The 17,661-nt window shown below is 43.0% G+C and overlaps 1 protein-coding gene across 1 annotated transcript; it reads right to left on the bottom strand.

Moving 5' to 3' along the window:
- Nucleotides 1-2,411: 2,411 nt before the first annotated feature.
- LAMP2 (lysosomal associated membrane protein 2) lies at nucleotides 2,412-11,119 on the bottom strand. The gene is made up of 9 exons (XM_080352903.1): nucleotides 11,001-11,119; nucleotides 10,069-10,187; nucleotides 9,336-9,549; nucleotides 8,549-8,710; nucleotides 7,563-7,780; nucleotides 6,912-7,031; nucleotides 6,570-6,648; nucleotides 5,596-5,763; nucleotides 2,412-4,721 (listed from the first exon to the last, which is right to left on the bottom strand). Exons 1-9 carry the CDS (start codon nucleotides 11,056-11,058, stop codon nucleotides 4,582-4,584), a joined length of 1,278 nt encoding a protein of 425 aa, XP_080209029.1. The 5' UTR covers nucleotides 11,059-11,119; the 3' UTR covers nucleotides 2,412-4,581.
- Between the last annotated feature and the right edge of the window lie 6,542 nt (nucleotides 11,120-17,661).

Below are 17,661 nucleotides of genomic sequence, written 5' to 3'. Positions count from 1 at the left end.
TCTCTATTTAAAGGAAGCAAGTGTCTTCAACACGCATCACACTATGGCATTGCCACGAGGGATTCCCAGGATAAAGGGTTCAAAGCTTCATACCAGGAACATCCCATCCTTTGCACCTCTGCATTCTGCAGCACACGTCTGTCCACGTGTGGCTACTGTACCCTGCTCAGCACCTCTAAGTGTCTTCAAACGCAGAACGTGGTAAGCGTGTCCCATGACAACCAGACTCTGTGTTCAGGCCAGGGGGAACGGCTTTTCCTACATCTTTGCTTGAATGAGTCTCCATTCAAAACCATCAGAAATCTTGGCCCAGTATAAAAGCTATCGTGCCTTTTAATTCCAATCATGAGATGAAACAAATAGCCCCAAATTGTGTGGTTTTATTGGTATATGCTATACCACAGAGAATACTGTAGTAAATTTAAAAAGTAAAAAAAAAAAAGGCATTCACTAGCTGGAAAAGCTGCTTCTGAGGACTAACTACTGTAACAGCATGGCATCTTTAAGCTACAAGATCAGAAATCTTGGTATCTCAGATGATAGTTTTAATATTTAGTAAACTGTATATAAGGCATGGTGAATAGTAATCAGAACAAACTGCAGTCTATGACAGATGATGCACGTTCGACATCTGCAAGCACACCCAAGTTAAATGCCGCTTCCGCACTATTTTTATTCACATAGTGCCACTGCATGTCTTCAATATTCTGAAATTAAAAGTGCCGTATTTTTGAAGAACTGGATTTCATTCATCAGTTTATTATGAACTAGAACATACTCTGGCTAAGTTGTTATGTTTGGCCATAAGCCCTGACAATACATTCTGTATCATTTCTTAAGCAGGTTTGGTTTTAAGCAGGTTTGCGTGACTCAGCAAGCAAGCCATCTTTTGAGTTCAGGTTTCTTTCCCATTTTAAAACTACCCCTATTGAGCATTAGAACCTTTCTTGTAACCAGAATAAGCCAGTAAGTACTAGGACACCTAACCTTCCCAAACCTGCTCTGTACTGCAATGGGTACAAGTTGTCTGCAGTCTCTAAGCTGCAGACTTCAGCTAAATAGAAAAAGGGCAATTCTGGGGGAAAAAAAAATGCATTTATATAAAAGTATTTAACACTATAATCCCCCTCTAATTATTTAAAAGTTACACCTTTCCCCAACAGGACATCAGTCAGTCAGACACATAACCCTGACCTCCTCCCACTCCCCAAAATACAACAGCAACAGTTCCCCTTCCCAAACATCAGAACTAACACACCCATAATTCCATGACAGACTCTCTTGAGGAGCATGTATGTGCATATTACTGTAGATTTATCATTCCTGTACACCACAAAGTCCAGTCTTCCAGTGTCTAGATACTCACTGCAAGTCTCCAGGACAGACAACACTGGAGATAAAATTACAGTAAAAATCATAATGCTTTGACAATAAAAGTCTTCACACTTATCCCAGGACAGCAGTAACTCCTGCTTGTTCCAAGTTTTGTCACAGACTCTTGCAGACTGACTTACTCTGACAATTTGACAGAAATGTAATACCTGCAGTCCCATCGTAGTTTAAATTCACTTTGACTGATTTAAAACCTTCAGAACCTCACTGCTGAGCTCTCTAACAAGAGCCCGTTAAAATACTTGTGTTTTTCTTCACATTAAAAAAGCTTCAGCAGATTTCAGCTTACACTTCAGGAAGGTGCTAAGGCTATTTTGACTCTGTGTAGCAGATGTGAAGGTAGTTTTAACAGAATTACACAGGCAGCACAGGTTAGAACCAAGAAGAAAGGGATTAGGATTAGACTACACTTTTTCTCTTGTCATCTGACCACAGAGTTGACAGGATGAGCCAGAAAGAAGGACAGTAAAGGGAACACTGTGTCCCTCTCGCTGCAGAACAAAGTATATAGTAGTACGGTTACCAGAAGTGGCAGCACAGATGGTATCAACGCAGCTTCTACCGTAGAGGATGCAGCTACTAACCAGTTCCCCAAAGGCTCCCTGAAGCTTTCCCACTTCTGAATGTGGAGACCAATTTCATCTTCCAGGATGACCGCAAGAAGAAACTGAGCCATTCACAGCTGTGCAGCAATTTAAGATGACTGGCAAAATCAATCACAAAATCATCTCGTCTGGATGGAGCTATAATTGACCAAGAAGTTTACAAGCACGTACCTAACGATGAACCAGATGCACAGTGTCCCAATTAGTTGCTGAGCTGTCTTCTGCTAGTGGGCTGTACCCAGGCACACTTCAGAACGTGCTGCAAAACCAAGCACTGAGGAGCACCATGACCAGCTATTTAAGAGAACCTCAGATATAGACTGACTGAAGTTGTCCTTACTCACGTAGTTTATTTTCTTTAAAAAGGAGAGCACAAGGTGTCTGGTTTCAAATCAGTTAAAAAACATGAACAAGTTTCCTTAAGAAATAGAACAATCTTTATTATTTAGAGCACACATTAAACAGGTTGACAGTTCCCTACAGAGCAATATATACAGGAAAACTAGTGGTTTTATAACTCAGATTTTTTTGAACCAGTTACCGGCATATCCGTCTAGGAGTATTTTAAACTCTGAGCCAATACACTTGCAAATGAAAATGAAGTTGCAGGTTCTTGCAAAGATACTTCCAGTATTGTTGACTTTTGGGAGCAGTTCGCACTGATCTTCTATACTGTCACTTGGAAGCTGTGCACAGCTCAAAAATGTGCATGGTCAAATGGATGCAGTGTGGTAACTACTCCTTAACAGAAATGCATATGTAACTGGTGCTGCTGAGTATCAGGCACAAAAACACTAAAAATCTATATGAACTCCTGCATTTGAGGGTATATTAATAAGAAAGTCATTAGATCAACTTTTTTAATTAAAATGGGTAGTCTGGAAGCCTGTTTCAAGATTAAACTTATAGTAGTTCTCCACTTTCATTAAAGTGAATTCAGTAACTGATGCAAAATGAAAGCTGTAGACTACAAGCTAGAGTAAGCATTATCCACTTATACTTGCTTCCTTGGCTAGTGTCAAAAGTAAACTGTTTTCGGAAAAAAAATTACTGAAAGAAGTGTATCGTATGATTTGTATACAAACATGCCACAGACACCTCTACAACCCTAGAGAACACTAGTAAAGCACTAAACCAGCTTTGATGCAGGCTGAACTCATTCTAAAGGAGGAGACAATGTTATGCTCATTAAATAAGTAGTTTAGGCAGCTCATGTCATGACATACGCAAAAAAAAAAATCACACTTACCCAGAAGTCTAAGAGACTTCTTTTTTTCCATGCAGTAAAAACTATGTATGACAAAGGGGGACCAGAGGAAAGTTGTGCAGCAGTGGTTGGTCTCTACTGAGCTGCAGTTCAAGAACAGTCCAGTTGCGCTGCGTTTTTTAAGCTAGTTATTCTTTCCATACAGCAAGCGAAACCAGATGTAGTGGGTCCACCTCAGACTTACTTGGCTTTTGCATTCTTAACATTAATAAGTGCTACACAGCAAACGATCAAACACAAAGCACATTAAACATTCAGAATGCCAATGGCGAGCAGTTATAATGTGAATTTTGACTGGCAGAGAACCATTCGAGATGAAGATTTAAAGACAGCTGAAGCTGCAACAACAGATCCTGGCTTATTAAATGAGATCATCTTTAAACAGTGGTCATTCAAAGGAACAAGACAGACCAGTTCTGTGCAGAGCATAATATAAAGTTAAGTGCACTTTGAAGTTCTGGAATTTTTACAAAGGTTATTCCCTTTAAACTGATGCCAACAAAAAAACCAAACTTGCATTAGTTTAGCAGAACTCTGCCTCAGTTGACTATTTTAGATGATTGCCAGGATATAATAAGTGATGAAGAATTCAGTGCCTAACAGTAATTTCTCTTTTGAAAGCATTTGGAAACAGCACTGAAGTCTTCCTATACATCCACCATTTGGCAAGTACGTCACCCATTTTGTTTGTACAGGCAGGTTATGGGAATGATTCCCGAAACCACAGCAAGGCAGGAGTAAACTACTCAAATTCTGTCACAGCTAAGTACGTTACTGCTGCCACTTCAAGAATGACTTAAGTTCAGCCTGAAGTTCAATTATATGAAAAACAAAGTTGTTACTGGGCGTTGTACAATCCTTGTTAAATACTATACAAGTCAACATAGTGACCAATGCTTCCAGCTTAACCATCAATTATGACAACAACTAAGAAACGCAGAGGAGAGAAGCAAGTACAAATTCTATGCTATTCCGGGAGTTGCGCAATGCACATCGGTTTAAGATGCAATCTTGTTTCAGGCTACAATTTGTAAAAAGCAGAAATAAATCCTAAACACTTCAAGGTTTTTGCAAGATAAAATCCTTAGCCTAGCAATTCCAACATCTGACATCTTCGAAACAGCTACAAAACCCACGTCATCTTCTTAGAGCAGGAAAACTAAAAACGTAGTTCTGCTTCATCTGAGATAAACGTTCGTTTCTCAACTCCAGTCAGCTGCGGCTAGTAATTATTCTTAAGGTTGGGGTCTTTTTTAGACTTCAGAACTTGCACTTGCTTTGTTTAGAGTGAAATCAGAACAGGAATCACATTTAGATTCACAAAGTTTGATATCCAGCATAGCTTTTTCTTCTGCCAATTATGTAAGCAACCACTATAATGGCAATCAAGCAAGCAAGTGAAGCACCAACTACAATTGGGACCAGAATGCTGTCATCATCCAGCGAACACTCCTGGGCTGTAGGTGAGAAAAAGGTTGCAACAAGGAATAAATAAAAACAGAATACTATATAATTAGGAGAATAAGGAAGCTAACTGCAACTTAACTACAGAGTGAAAGGGAACCTAACTCTTTAGAACGTATTAAGATAAATACTCTTTACTCTGTATACATTTGGGGAGTTAACTTACCTCTGCCTAAAAAAAGTTCAAAAAATTGCACTCAGTCTGTTTGCCTACAGACCAGTTTAGTAATAAAGACTGTGCTGCAAGTATTATCATTAAGTACAAAGATCAAGTTACACTAAAGATCAAGAAAGGTCATTTAAGCCATTCCAGTTTCCCCACACAAGACCAGAACAACGCAGCAAACAGACATTTTAGAATCCTTCTTTAGTTCTGGATATTCAAGACTGCCCTGAAAGAACCTCTGTCAGTTCATTTTTCCCCCCCAATACTCCTGTTCCTTAGACTGACAGGTAAAAACAAAGGAAACATCTAATGGTATTACCAAAGTTTTGCCTCATTTTCTTATACATTCAAGCTACAAAAAAACTGCATGTCAAGATGATGTCACAAAACTTCTAACCTATTCTGCAAGGCAACGCTTCAGTCCCTTTTCAGTGCCCCTCGCTCCTTCAAGTTTCAGGAAGGAGAACCAACATACTTAGCAGACATGTTTTAAGTGAGAACAAAGCTTTCCTTGAACTGGAATGTCACTCTCAGAACTCTGCATTCCATGTATGTAAAAAACCAAATCAAAACACAAAAAACCCCCAGAGCCCCAGACAACAGAACAAGATCTTAAAAAACAAAGCACTTGTGCCTAACACTGGCACTTTTTAGCAAGTAAGAATTTTTCAAGCATCGCAAAAATTAACAAAACCTCTTACCTGTAGAGAATTTATTTTCCTTCACAAGGAATGGCTGAATCCATAGATTGAAAGTATGTATTTGAAGATTTTCATTAATCTCAAGAGTTTGTTCTTTTCGGCACATATAAGAACTACCAAGGAAAGTATCCCACTTGCTGAAATTGCTGTTATCCGCGTTTGAAATGACTAAACAAAGGAAAAAAAAATAAAAGGAGATTTGCATGCCTACTTTAGATCCAAGAAAATTGCTACTACAATCGAGAAGCTGAATCTAGAGGGACAAACTTTTCAACACTGACTACTCTGAAAAACAAAGTAGTCTGAAGTGTGACTGATCTGCTCAACCTAAAGACATCTAGCACTGAAGTCATCACAGTACTTAGCAGTAACCTGTGCTCCATACATCCTCCATACAGACAGGACATTAGGCTCTCCTGGTACCTCCACTCATCCCAGCATTGCAGATTCGCAATTTAACTGCAGAAGCATTGACAAGCAACTCTAAAAAAAATATACTTTTATTTTGGAAAAATGTATATTTTAGTTTTTGAAGGATTGGTCTCTTTTCCCAGCGAGAGTTAAGTAGAAATGGTTGGAAGATACAGCAGCATCTTCAATCAAAGAAGACAACAGCTGGTTTAGGAAAAACAATAGGCTTTAGAATCGATACAACTGTATTTCATGCTTGAAAAAAAAATCATGTTACTGAAAACAGTTACAGAGAAGCTCTCTTAATTTATATAAGTTTACTGCAGAATAAGAGACCCCATCAGCAGAAGTTTCAGGAAAAGACAATGATCCCACACCACTGTTTAAAGTAACTCTCACAGCCATTTCTGCTCAATGATTTGTTCCTACCAACATAAAGGCTAAAAGTAGGAAGTAACAGTAACCAGGAATAGCACTGAAAAAAAAATAAGTCAGAAGTATTTTATAGATACATGCATTGGATAAAAGCTTATATTTGCTTTAAGACAAATACCATTGCTTACCAGAACCATTCAGATGGTTGAGCAGCGTAACATTCACCTCTTTCAGATAAAATTTTGGTACATTCACACTTGTATTTTTCTGTTTAAAAGGCAAGAAACAACAGTCAGCGTGCAATTTTGCATTTTTAACTTTAAGAACACGTGCTTTACAAAGTCTAACACATTTACCTCAGTCTTACATTTTCTACAACTTTTACCCAACTCTCGATTTCTCTTGAGCCAGTCAGCCAGGCAGTTCTGCTTCCCATCTGGGAACAGCCGACCGCCAGCATAAGGATTTCACCATGAGTGAGCATCATGCAACACTGTGGAACTTAGTTTAATACAAAACAAGTTACTTACAACAACAAACGTGAAAGCAATCAAAGTGCTGTTTCCATCATTCAGTCTCAGAGTAGCCGTTGTGTTGCCACATGTACCATCTGCAGTAGTCGTCTTTGGATTGATGTTGATCAGAACAGGCTGAAATACAGACACCGCACGTCACAGACATTCAGCTGCCATTAGGAACACATTGTTCTAGTCAGTAGTCTTAGCCTAGAAAAGCTTGTTGTGAATATGACTGCAGGAGGACTGAGCCTGGGTGCCACTGAACCAAGGCTACTCAAGCTAAGCTTGCGTGCTGGCAATACTGACGCAAACAAATCACCCAGTGAAGTCTCATTTTGTTGACCTAATACAACAGGTTCGCTTTGGCACCCTCTGTGGGGAAAGACGGTATCTGCAGGGACTAACGGCATTAACAGCTTAGAAAGTTCTAGGCTTTTAATGATGTTAGAGGTATTCCTGGGAATGAGTTATGTTGAATCCACATAAGGTTTTGAAGATAGGTATTATGCCACGATACTGCTCCGACATCAGAGAGGTGCTATGTACAATACTTAGAAGTGGTTCTGGACGACCAGCAGTGTATGAAGCAAACACCCTGCGCTCACATTTCACACCAAATAACTATGGCAACCTTTCCACTCTTCTAAAATAGAAGACAAGCACCTTGTCTTTGGAAACATTCAGCTGCAGCCCCACAGTAGCCAGAAGACAAGTTTTATTTCCACTTTTCAGAGAATAGTTTCCTGTGTCTGGATTCTCCACAGGTTTGGGTGCAGAGGTTGGAGTGGGTGATAAAGTGCTGGCAGATGCAGTAGTTACATTGGCAATAGTAGGCAGAACGGTAGGTGCAGAAGTAGGTGTGTCGGCACGACATCTGGACTCTGGAAAGAAATGTTAACCACCATTTCAGCACTGAAATGTTATTAAAGTCTCCTGACTCAGAGGTCAGCTCAATACAGACACCGATTTCTCTGTTGAAATCTAGGGAGTCTGCTAATCAAGTTGGAAGTCTCACGCTCAGCACTACAGCACAGTATTCCAAACAATTCACAGCTACCACTTATTCTCAGAAATTCTGTAATGCCCACAGTTTTAAATCCACGTAGCATATGCAGTACTACCTACCTCCAACACACGGAAGCGAAACACATGGACAAAGATAGCTAAGTGGTTACAGAAGCGGGATATGGATCTGCTGTAAACAAAGTAAGCAACCCTAGGTAAGCTGCATGTAGCTGGATGATGTGCTTATCTCTCAGGTAGCTGAGCTATGAGATAAGACAACAGGCACTGGATGATTTAAATGAAAAAGCATAGGCTGCCACTGAAAATGGAACGCAGGCAGTTAAAAACCTTGATCTAGTCAGCAGCAATAGTTCTGAAGTACTTATTTTAAATACCCTGATTACTGGAACACAATTTATTAGATGACCCCCTTGGCATGGGAACAACCTACATTACTATATACTACTAAATCTGTTCTACTAACCTATTTTTCCAAGAAAAAGAAAAGATGTACTAAAGGATATTTACATGAATATTATTCAGCACAGCACATCTCAGAGCTAGTAGATTTTTGTATTATGGGACTCTGCTCCCTGCACTAAGGTACAATACAAAAAAGCTCATTTACAAATTAAAATTCTCACCTTTTTTACTGATTGTGCCATTCTGAACAAAAGCCTGCAATGTAACATTCCAGAAAATCTGTATTACGTTTTCTGTTTCAAAAGAGTCAGCACTGTGACACACGTAGACGTTATTCAGGTGAACTGGAAGCATAGTATCCTTTACAACAACGGTAATTGGTCCTACAAAAAAGTACAAATTTTAATGTTTTATGAATTGCAAGAACATTCATATGTAGTGTTACGTTTTATATCATTCCATGAGACAAAGAGATAATTAAGTTTAACAATCCTAACTTCTCTTAAATGTTTTACCAATGTGACCTGATCTGAAGTGACAAATACAGAGAAGTAATCAAATTTTCAGAATTAGACATTAGGAAGTGAACCTTTTTACTTCGTTTTTTAAGGAAAAAACCCACAAACTACTATTAGTAGGTATGAGTACAGGGAAAGCCTAACGCTGCAGTGCTTTGCTAGGTGGAAGGTGAAGTAGTACATGCTAAAAGGAATCTTCCATATGCCTGTTCTGTTCTAGCAGCACCTCGCAGATCAAGGCTGTTCAAATAGTTAACCTTCTCCTTCCTTTCCACTTAAAGGAATTATACGTTCAGTGATGCTAACTAGTATATATTCTTACCCAGTAGGCAGGTATGACAAACAACAGTTAGGCAGCATATGGCACAGAAGTCATTAGATACATTATCAGTCCTTCTAACTTTGAAAAAGCCAACCGAGGCTAGGTACGCAAGATCTGATGCTTATGGCCAAGACTGTTTATTAAGCAGGATGCTGCACTGGATATTACCTTTTCTTTTCGCATCAGGAAATACAGCAGTATCATTAGTGTTGTAGGTAAATGTGACAAAATCCCCCTGGTAAGTTTCATTGGTTTTTGTAAAGTTATTGCTCCAAGAGTGACCTTCTCCAAACTGCAATGCCACAAGTGCAGCCTGCGTGTCACTGCCACAGACGCTTCCATCGTGTGTCACATTGGATGGCAAATCCAAGGTTATGTTTTTCTAAAAGAAAAGGGTAATTTCAGACATTTTCATGGATAGCAGTTCTTCCCCATGACAACGTTATGAACCTGCTGAGTCAGACTGAACCTTGCACAAGATTAGTGTGCTCATTACAGGCCATTCTACAAAACTACAAAAAAAGGTCCCTGACATCCGACTGAGAAAGAAGCCATATCAGATTCAAGGTCCAAAGTCCAATCTAACTTGGCTATAAATCTTGACCGTGCTATTTACACTTACTATTTGGGCTAAGAGCATTACTACAGTGATACACAAAAGCCATAAAGTTTGACCAGTATGCCATTTAAGCAAGTGCAACATGGCACTTTCAGTCATTTGCATTATTAATTGAGAATTTATGCTTTGTTTTAAACATGAATGTTTAGGAATACTCTTAACAACTGATTTAGTAATTAAAAAAAACAGGTTCAAAAATCAAATGCCGTAGGAAAGAGTATACTTAAACTTCTACCCAGGACAAAGTACAGTTCTCAACAAAAGTCGCCTCCAAATACTTACATAATCACTACTGTTTGTTTCATATCGTATCAAGAATTTCATCATCCATTTTGCATACAGGCACGTAGTATTAGAGGCATCCTTTACTTCTACTTCTACTGCATAGGACTGGAAAAAACCTGTAAGATATGACTATTAGCTAGTAAGACATCGCTCTTACTTCATTTTCTAGAGCAACTTAAGAGGACAGCTCATTACAAAGTAGTAAATCGTTTCAGGACTGGATTCAATCTGCCCGGCAGTGAAAGAGTAGCGAGATTTCTAAAAAGTATTAAAACTAGGAAGCGCACCATGAACGCTCAGAGAATGCTTTACGTACGGTCTGTTTGCCTGACAGAGACTAACAATGTAAGCTGCCAGCATTCGGGTGGCACACTGAGCACACCCAAGGGCGAACACATCGCTTCACCTGCTGCCTGCACACCAGGGGCTTCCTATTGTGTCAGCCGAGCCCTCAGCCGTGACACTTCGCCGTGTTTGCGCAATTCCTGGCCCGACAGACACGGACGTTAAATTCCCTTTACGTTTTCAGAGAACTTTTTAACAGCCGTTGTGTTTTTGACCCTGTGAACCTCGGCCGGTTTCGCTGCGCGCCGTTGTGACCGTTGCCCCCGCAGCTCCGCGCCCACAGGACCCGCACACGCAGGTCACCGGCGGCTGCGGCCCCAGGGGCTGTGCCCGCGGCCCCGACGCCATCCCAGCGGCGGAAACAGCAGGGCCCCGCCAGGCCCCGCTCCCCTCCCGCGGGTGACAGCGCGGCCCGGCACCGGGGCCGCCCCGGGGAAGCCGCCGCCGCGCTGAGGCGGCCCCGGGCCCGCCCGCACCCCGGCAGCGCCCGACGCCGCGTCACGTGCGACACCTGCCCACCCCCCGAGCGGCCACCCGCAGGCCCGGCGCCATCCGCGGGCCCGGGCCTGCCCCGCCGCGCTCACCGCAGGCGCCGAGCAGCAGGAGGAGCAGGCAGGCGGGGGAGCGGCAGCGCGGCTCCATGTCCGGGACACCCAGCGGCAGCGACGGGCGAGCGACGGCGGCGAGTGGGCGACAGCGAGGCCTCGCCACCGGTCATGTGACGAGAGGGGCGGGGCCGCCCGTGCGCCGCCAATCGCCGCGCCCGGGCCTCGATTCAATGGGTCGCGGACAGAACGCTCACTCAGCGCTGCCTCGGGCGGGCGGCGGGTCGGTGCGGAGCGGGCGGTGCGGAGCAGCCGCTGCCGGCCCGGGAGCGCCGGCGGGACCCTTAAATAATTAATAAATAATCTTAAATAATTAAGATATTTTCCATGTTTACAATAAATAAGAAGGGGAAAGAAATAGGTTAAATTGACCTAAGTGTTTAAGTTGGTGGTGCAGAGCAGCAGAGCACTGGAGCGGGTTATGGCGCGGGGTCACTGGGGGCTCAGCAGGGCTGCCCTGGGGACACCGCTCTGCCCGCGGACATGGCACTGTCCTAGGGACGTGACACTGTCCTGGGGAAATGGCCCTGCTGTGGGGACATGGCACTGTCCTGGGGAAATGGCTCTGCCTTCGGTGTCGCCTGGGTCTGACACCACTGCCATTGCTGTCCCTCCTGCCACGCCACCCAGGACTGAGCAGGGCTGGCCTCGGGCTCTCCGGGGACTGGGCAGAAACCTTTCGCCGTGGCCTCTGTGGAGCTGGGAGGAGGTCGGCAGCAGCACTGAGAACTGGGATGCTTTGCCATGTTGTCACTCATGCTGAAACGCAAGACCTGGGCCAGAAAGCAGGTGGGAGAAAGCAGCTGCCTGGTATAAATGTGAGAGAAAAGAGCCATTGGGCTGGAGCCGAGGAGAAGACAGAAAGGGACAAGAAACTGGGTGGATCTGAGGGTGGAAGGAGATATAAGATGTGGTGGGTGTTGCATTGCAGCCTGGAGACAAGGAAGAAGTTGAGGCTGGGAGGCAGCAGGACACGGCCGGCGGGTGCTCAGCAGGGAGCAACTTATTCCCATTTCTGAGGCTGTGGGAGAACTGCAAATAGTATTTCAAATAGTCAGGCACCAAGAGATACGGCCAGCCATAGGGAAAGAAAATGGAAGCTCTTGAAGAAGACAATAAAACACACTGACCCGATATAGGGAGACACCACGAGTGTAGGTGGTGTTGATAGGTACGCAGTTACGAAGTTGAAATAATGCAGTTTGTGATTAAGGGTGCGTTAAATACTTTCAGCTGCATGCTTCCAATGCCGTACTTTTCCAAAGAGTGTCACAAAACCAAACCTGGCAAGGCAGGACAACCACGGAAACCCACGTGTTGTACCGTGGAGTTCCATGCACACATGCTTGTGTGGTCAGATGCATTCACCGCTTCTTTGCATTTCTTTTTGTGCTTAATAACTGCACTGTGAACCGCCTTATCATGTGTATCACATACCTGCACATGCATGTCTAAGCAACGTGTGAATATCAAAATGCACGTTATTTCAAAATACTCAGAAATAATATTTTTTTATTTAACCTTTGGGTTTAATTTACAGAAAATTTCTCTGGGGAAATAAACTTGATGTGGAATAACGGAGCCAGCACTTGCTGCAGGCTGTGGCGGAGAATCCAGTCCCAGCAGCACAGACAAACCCACAAATTCTGAAAGCAGCAAGTCCTTTGTCTTGCTCAGCTGCAGGGCAAAGAATGGGGCATTTCAGAGGCTGCGGGGAGCCCTGCTGCTGGGGCTTCTACATTTTCTCATGCTTCACTATTTTAGTGCAAAGTCCTGTTTCTAAAAAGTGGTCTCTCCGAGAGTTAGGAGCCATTACATTAAGAGGATTTGACTATTAGGAGGGAGACGTTGAATTAGGCTTTGATTAATTGGAGGAGGAAAAAATGATTGGTATGTTCCAGCAGTTTGTGTGGTGGAATGTCGCCTTTTGTATCAGCTGGAACACTTACTTCAGGACATGCAGCTTTGTGGGTAAACATTGGTATGTTCAAACACCCCCTTGTTCTGAGTGAAGAATCCCGAATATTTTGATGTCTTGCTTGCACATAGGAAATAGACTGTAAAATGACATACATAAGGAGACATGTAGACATAGAAGGAACACTGATTACCTTGTTTCCTTTATGCCAATTTAGTGAAGCTTGAAATGAAATAAAATGGTAGCTATCATAACAAGCAAATCGGTTTCTGCTTAATAACACAGAATAGAAGTAGCAACTGGTGTGGGATTAAAAGAACAGTATAGTTGATATGATTTAGCATAATTAAAAATACATTATTTTGCACCAGACATACCATTGTTAATATCCGAACACAGGATGCTGACGCTGGTGACAGTGTGGGAAGAAATGAGGCAGCCACAAAGGTTAAGAACAATGTCTGATTCCTCTTAAATTCAATGGAAAGTTATTACATTCAGTACTTGTAGGAATCAAGCTCTAACAAATACCACTGCTTCTTATTTATAGTAATTTCTTTGTTGATTGCGGCAGTCTATAAGAATGAGAACATTTATGTGATAGCTGGACTTCAGTAACATAAGATCCAACTCATATGATCAGCTGTTTTCCTTTCATGATAGAAGTGTGAATGATGATTACCATGATGCAGAGAAAATGCTTTACCCTTTTGGTTGCTATTTTGCATTTGGCGTGATTTTGGGAGCCACTGGTGGATGACAAGCTGATCCTGGTTTTCTAAGGCATTCCTTACATTTATTGCTGGACGTGAAATGAGGACCGTGATGTTTCTGTACAGCATTACATTTTTACTGCATGTTACACTCAGTCTGATGTCAGTAGTTTTAAGAAGGTATTGACATTTACTGAGAACAAATATGCAGAACCTCATGATTTCTTTTGAGAGCATTGGTTCAACAAGGTATATAAATTTCATGCCCAATTTCAAATGTATAGGCTGTTCTGTGACTTTCATTCACATCATATTCTTGATGTCCAGTGTATGCTTAATCCTTTGCGAATCCTTTAGCAGTTTCAGCTGGGTAGATATTTTATCTGTAATGAAACTTTCCTTAACCCTGGGACCTGCAAAAAATGATGGATGTGTGTGGTCAGAAGCAAAGTGAAGCAATTAGTAACTTAATGTTTCTGGCCTCTGGTGCAGAATGTGGCTTGTGATAAAAAGAAGAGATAGTACCTAGGACATGCAGTAATTACTACTTTATTCCAACATATTTTTATTCATTATTTTAGATATCTCTTTAAACAACAGGGCATCTTCTGTATTTTTTCCCAGGGACAAGATTACAGCAGAACCAATTATTCCTTTCCAGAAGGCAGAGGAAGGATTTGTTTTTCACATGGGATGGATGGATGGATGGATGGACGGATGGATGGACGGATGGAAAGATGAAGAGATAAATGCTGGCTGGGGGGGTCATAGATTGACTTGGCAGCGGGGAATGAACCACAACTGCGAGTTACAGCGAGTCACCGAAGTTTTCCTTCCCATGCAGCCCCAGTTTGTAGCCCGGGGAATAAGGATTAGATCGCCATGATGAAGCCCACGCTTTGTCCAGCGCAGAGCGACCCTGCGGCGCTTCGGCTGCGTGTGCCACCCGCTCTGCTGGGCTGGCGCTGGAAACAGCTTGTTATCCGAAATGTGCGAAAGCTGCGGCTCAGCTGCGCTCCCGCGGCAGCGTGTGTGAGCTGCCGGGCTTCGGGAGGAGGCGGGAAACCAAACCATTAAACGCTGCCGTAAGAAACTGCTGAGTCAAAACTGGGGTAATCACGTGAAACGCCGAAAAAAGAAACCGTGTTGGGGAGGTGAAGGGATGCAGAGCTTCCTGCTGGAAAAACACATTCCCACATGGGCGGGAAGAGCCCTGGCACGGCTGGGTGTTTCCTACAAGCCTGTTACACGGACATAACCCATGTACCTACAGCTCGGTGTAACCGTGCGCTGGCCGCCCGGGCTGGTGACGGCGCGGCGGGAGCTGGGCTGTGGCACGGGGCGGGGACAGCAGGTGACCCTCAGCCCTGGCTGTCCCACCTTGGGCATCCTGGACGCTGTGGGATGCAGGGGGAGGTGCTGCGTTGGGGTTACCCCCTGCAACCCCAGCGTTTCCAGCTGCCATGGGGTGCGCCGTGTGCTACAGCCTGTGCCAGCACATAGACTGATGCGCTTTGTGAGTGATGCCAAACTCCTGCTACACGTGCATCTGTTTAATGCGCAAAACCCCCATTTGACTGACAACGTATTCTTAGGGCTTGTAACAGCAAAGTAGAAAAATGTCAATGCTCCCAGTTTTCTGGTTTTATCAGCATGCATTGCTAACTTGCTGGAGATACATCTGTCAGCTTCAGAACAGGAATGATTTTGTGGCAATGACTGGCTCTGCACACAAGGCACCTCCCACTTCCAACGCTCACGGAACATGTGTTGGCTGTAACTTTTTCAGTGAAATTTCAGCAGGAAATTTCAAATTTCAGCAGGAAGTTATGTCTAAAATACAGGCTTGGGAGGGAGAATATGTATTATACAGTAACTTTCATATCTGTATATTGTAACTGCAGGACTGCAGTGCTACAGGACCCCTTATGACCTAGAATAACATTACATTCCTTTAACAGCACATCAGGGCAGATGATATATGTGATTATGATATATATAATTATGATAGGTGTCTTGCGCAGCCTGTAGTGTAAATTATTAGAGCAGCCTTGCTTTGAGCCTCAAACTACCACCAGCTGCAAGACTGCCTTGAGAAAGTCAAGGGGCTGCTTTTGAAAAAGGTATCTGTTTCTGACTGGTAACAAATTATCAGATATACTTCAAGTTCAGAGACTACACAAGGGTAAAACAGAACATGCATTGGGATAATTTCACATGAGGTTTAGCCCAGGAGGGGAAAAAGGGCAGTTAAAGTGAACATCTTGCTAATAATCCAGCACTGAGATTTCATGCTGAATTAGAACTACTTGCCACTCCAAATGGTAAAGAGAAATCTGTTCCACGTAATCTTAGATGCGATTTACTCTCTATTTGCAAAGTCACAGTGACTAAGCTTTGCCGAGCAGCGCCTGCTGCCCGACCCTCTGCGTGCCCTCCTTACATAACGCATCTCAAATGCTGGATCTACTGAAAAAGCAGTGACTGCGATTTCCTCGTTACTGAAAATATCATTAGAGAGAGCAGAAGCTCTAGACTTAACACTTCTTTGACAAGACAAAATTTCACAGCAAATTAAGATGACATAGGCATTTTAACACAGAAGTACATGGTGAGCCCTATTTTCCTCCAGCTCTAAAATACAGGGGTTCCAAGCTGACAAATAACTGATTGCTTGAAGGAGTAAGCTAAAAAACTATCATCAGTCTTAGAGAAGAAAAATGACTAACTGCGTTCTTCTCTCTGAATAGTCTGGTTTAGCATTAGTGGCTCGGCATAAGCAGCTGAAGTAGCTGAAGCCTCAGGCTGCAAGAGCTGATTAATTGTAAACTTTTGATAAAACTAATGCTGCTAACGCAGAACTCACTGAATTCAGCAGACAGGAGCAAAATGAAGGACCAAGGAGACAATTCCAAGAGAATGAAGTAACTTCAGGGGAAGGCCAGCCTTCCCCAGGTAAGAAATCAAGAGACCACCGACCAGAATTAAGTGACTGGACTTGGGCATCAGGTGATGGGTGGGACAGGTATAACTGAGAGGCATGAATTGGGGTAGGGGTCCCTCCCCAGAGACTCCCAGCTCGAGCTGCAACTGGAGAACTAATAAAAGACTAACTGGCCACCTTCACTGGGACTGGGCGTTCTCAGCGGGATCCAAGGGTCGCACCCTGTTACGGTGGCCAGCGTGCATACATCTGTAACAATCACTAAAAATGCAGCGTTTGCTGGATGTGAACAACTTTTCCTAAGCTTAAGAAAAGCAGTTTATCTACGGTGCTGCAATGTCTTACCGATTTCAGAAAATTAACTTTCAAAGTTGGTTCTCTTCTTTGGTTTATGTCCTAATGCTTATTTCCCATAAGCAGCAGCAAGACAAGTTGTATTGAAGATGACCTCGTATCAGGAAGCAGTTACCAGACCAGAAGAAACACCTGCTCCGTGTAGGCTGATCAGCACCCATCGCTCCTCCTCCCAGTGAACTCCACATGTTGCCAGATGCTCTCTGCACAAAGTCCAACGTCTCTCAACCCCTCAAGTAACTTTTGAGGTGTCCATTTGCTAAATACCACAGTTCTCCACAAGCCCTAGTCCCTTTGAGGGGTGTAGGGGGAAGGCAAATTCAAAGCTACTGTCTTAAACTTGATTTGGCATCAGTTTCTCAGTGACATATATTGCCCTTCATACAGTAACAAGTTAAAAGTATTTACCGCTCTCTGGTGTTTTTCTCAGAGTAGACAGATCTATCACTTCAAATATCCATCTGCTTCTGTAGAATTTTATTATTCAACAAAATTGTTTAGGATTGCAGAGAATGTAAGAAGTAGGAAATATTCTAAGGAGAAATTCTTAGTGGGAAATACCATCCCATGCATTTAGATGCTTCCAAGCTGTAACAGCGAAGGAAAGCACCTGGGCAGCATGAGTGGAAGGCGCTGACCATAACTATTAAACACCACCGTGCACTAGGGAAGTGTTGTTATTCCTTTGTACTTCAGTAATTGCACCAGAGC

The sequence above is a fragment of the Nesoenas mayeri genome (genome assembly GCF_963082525.1).
Source record: "Nesoenas mayeri genome assembly, chromosome: 13".
In the NCBI taxonomy this organism is placed as follows: Eukaryota; Metazoa; Chordata; class Aves; order Columbiformes; family Columbidae; genus Nesoenas; species Nesoenas mayeri.
Note: the sequence above shows the minus strand (reverse complement) of the source record. Positions and strands in the feature narration are given on the sequence as shown.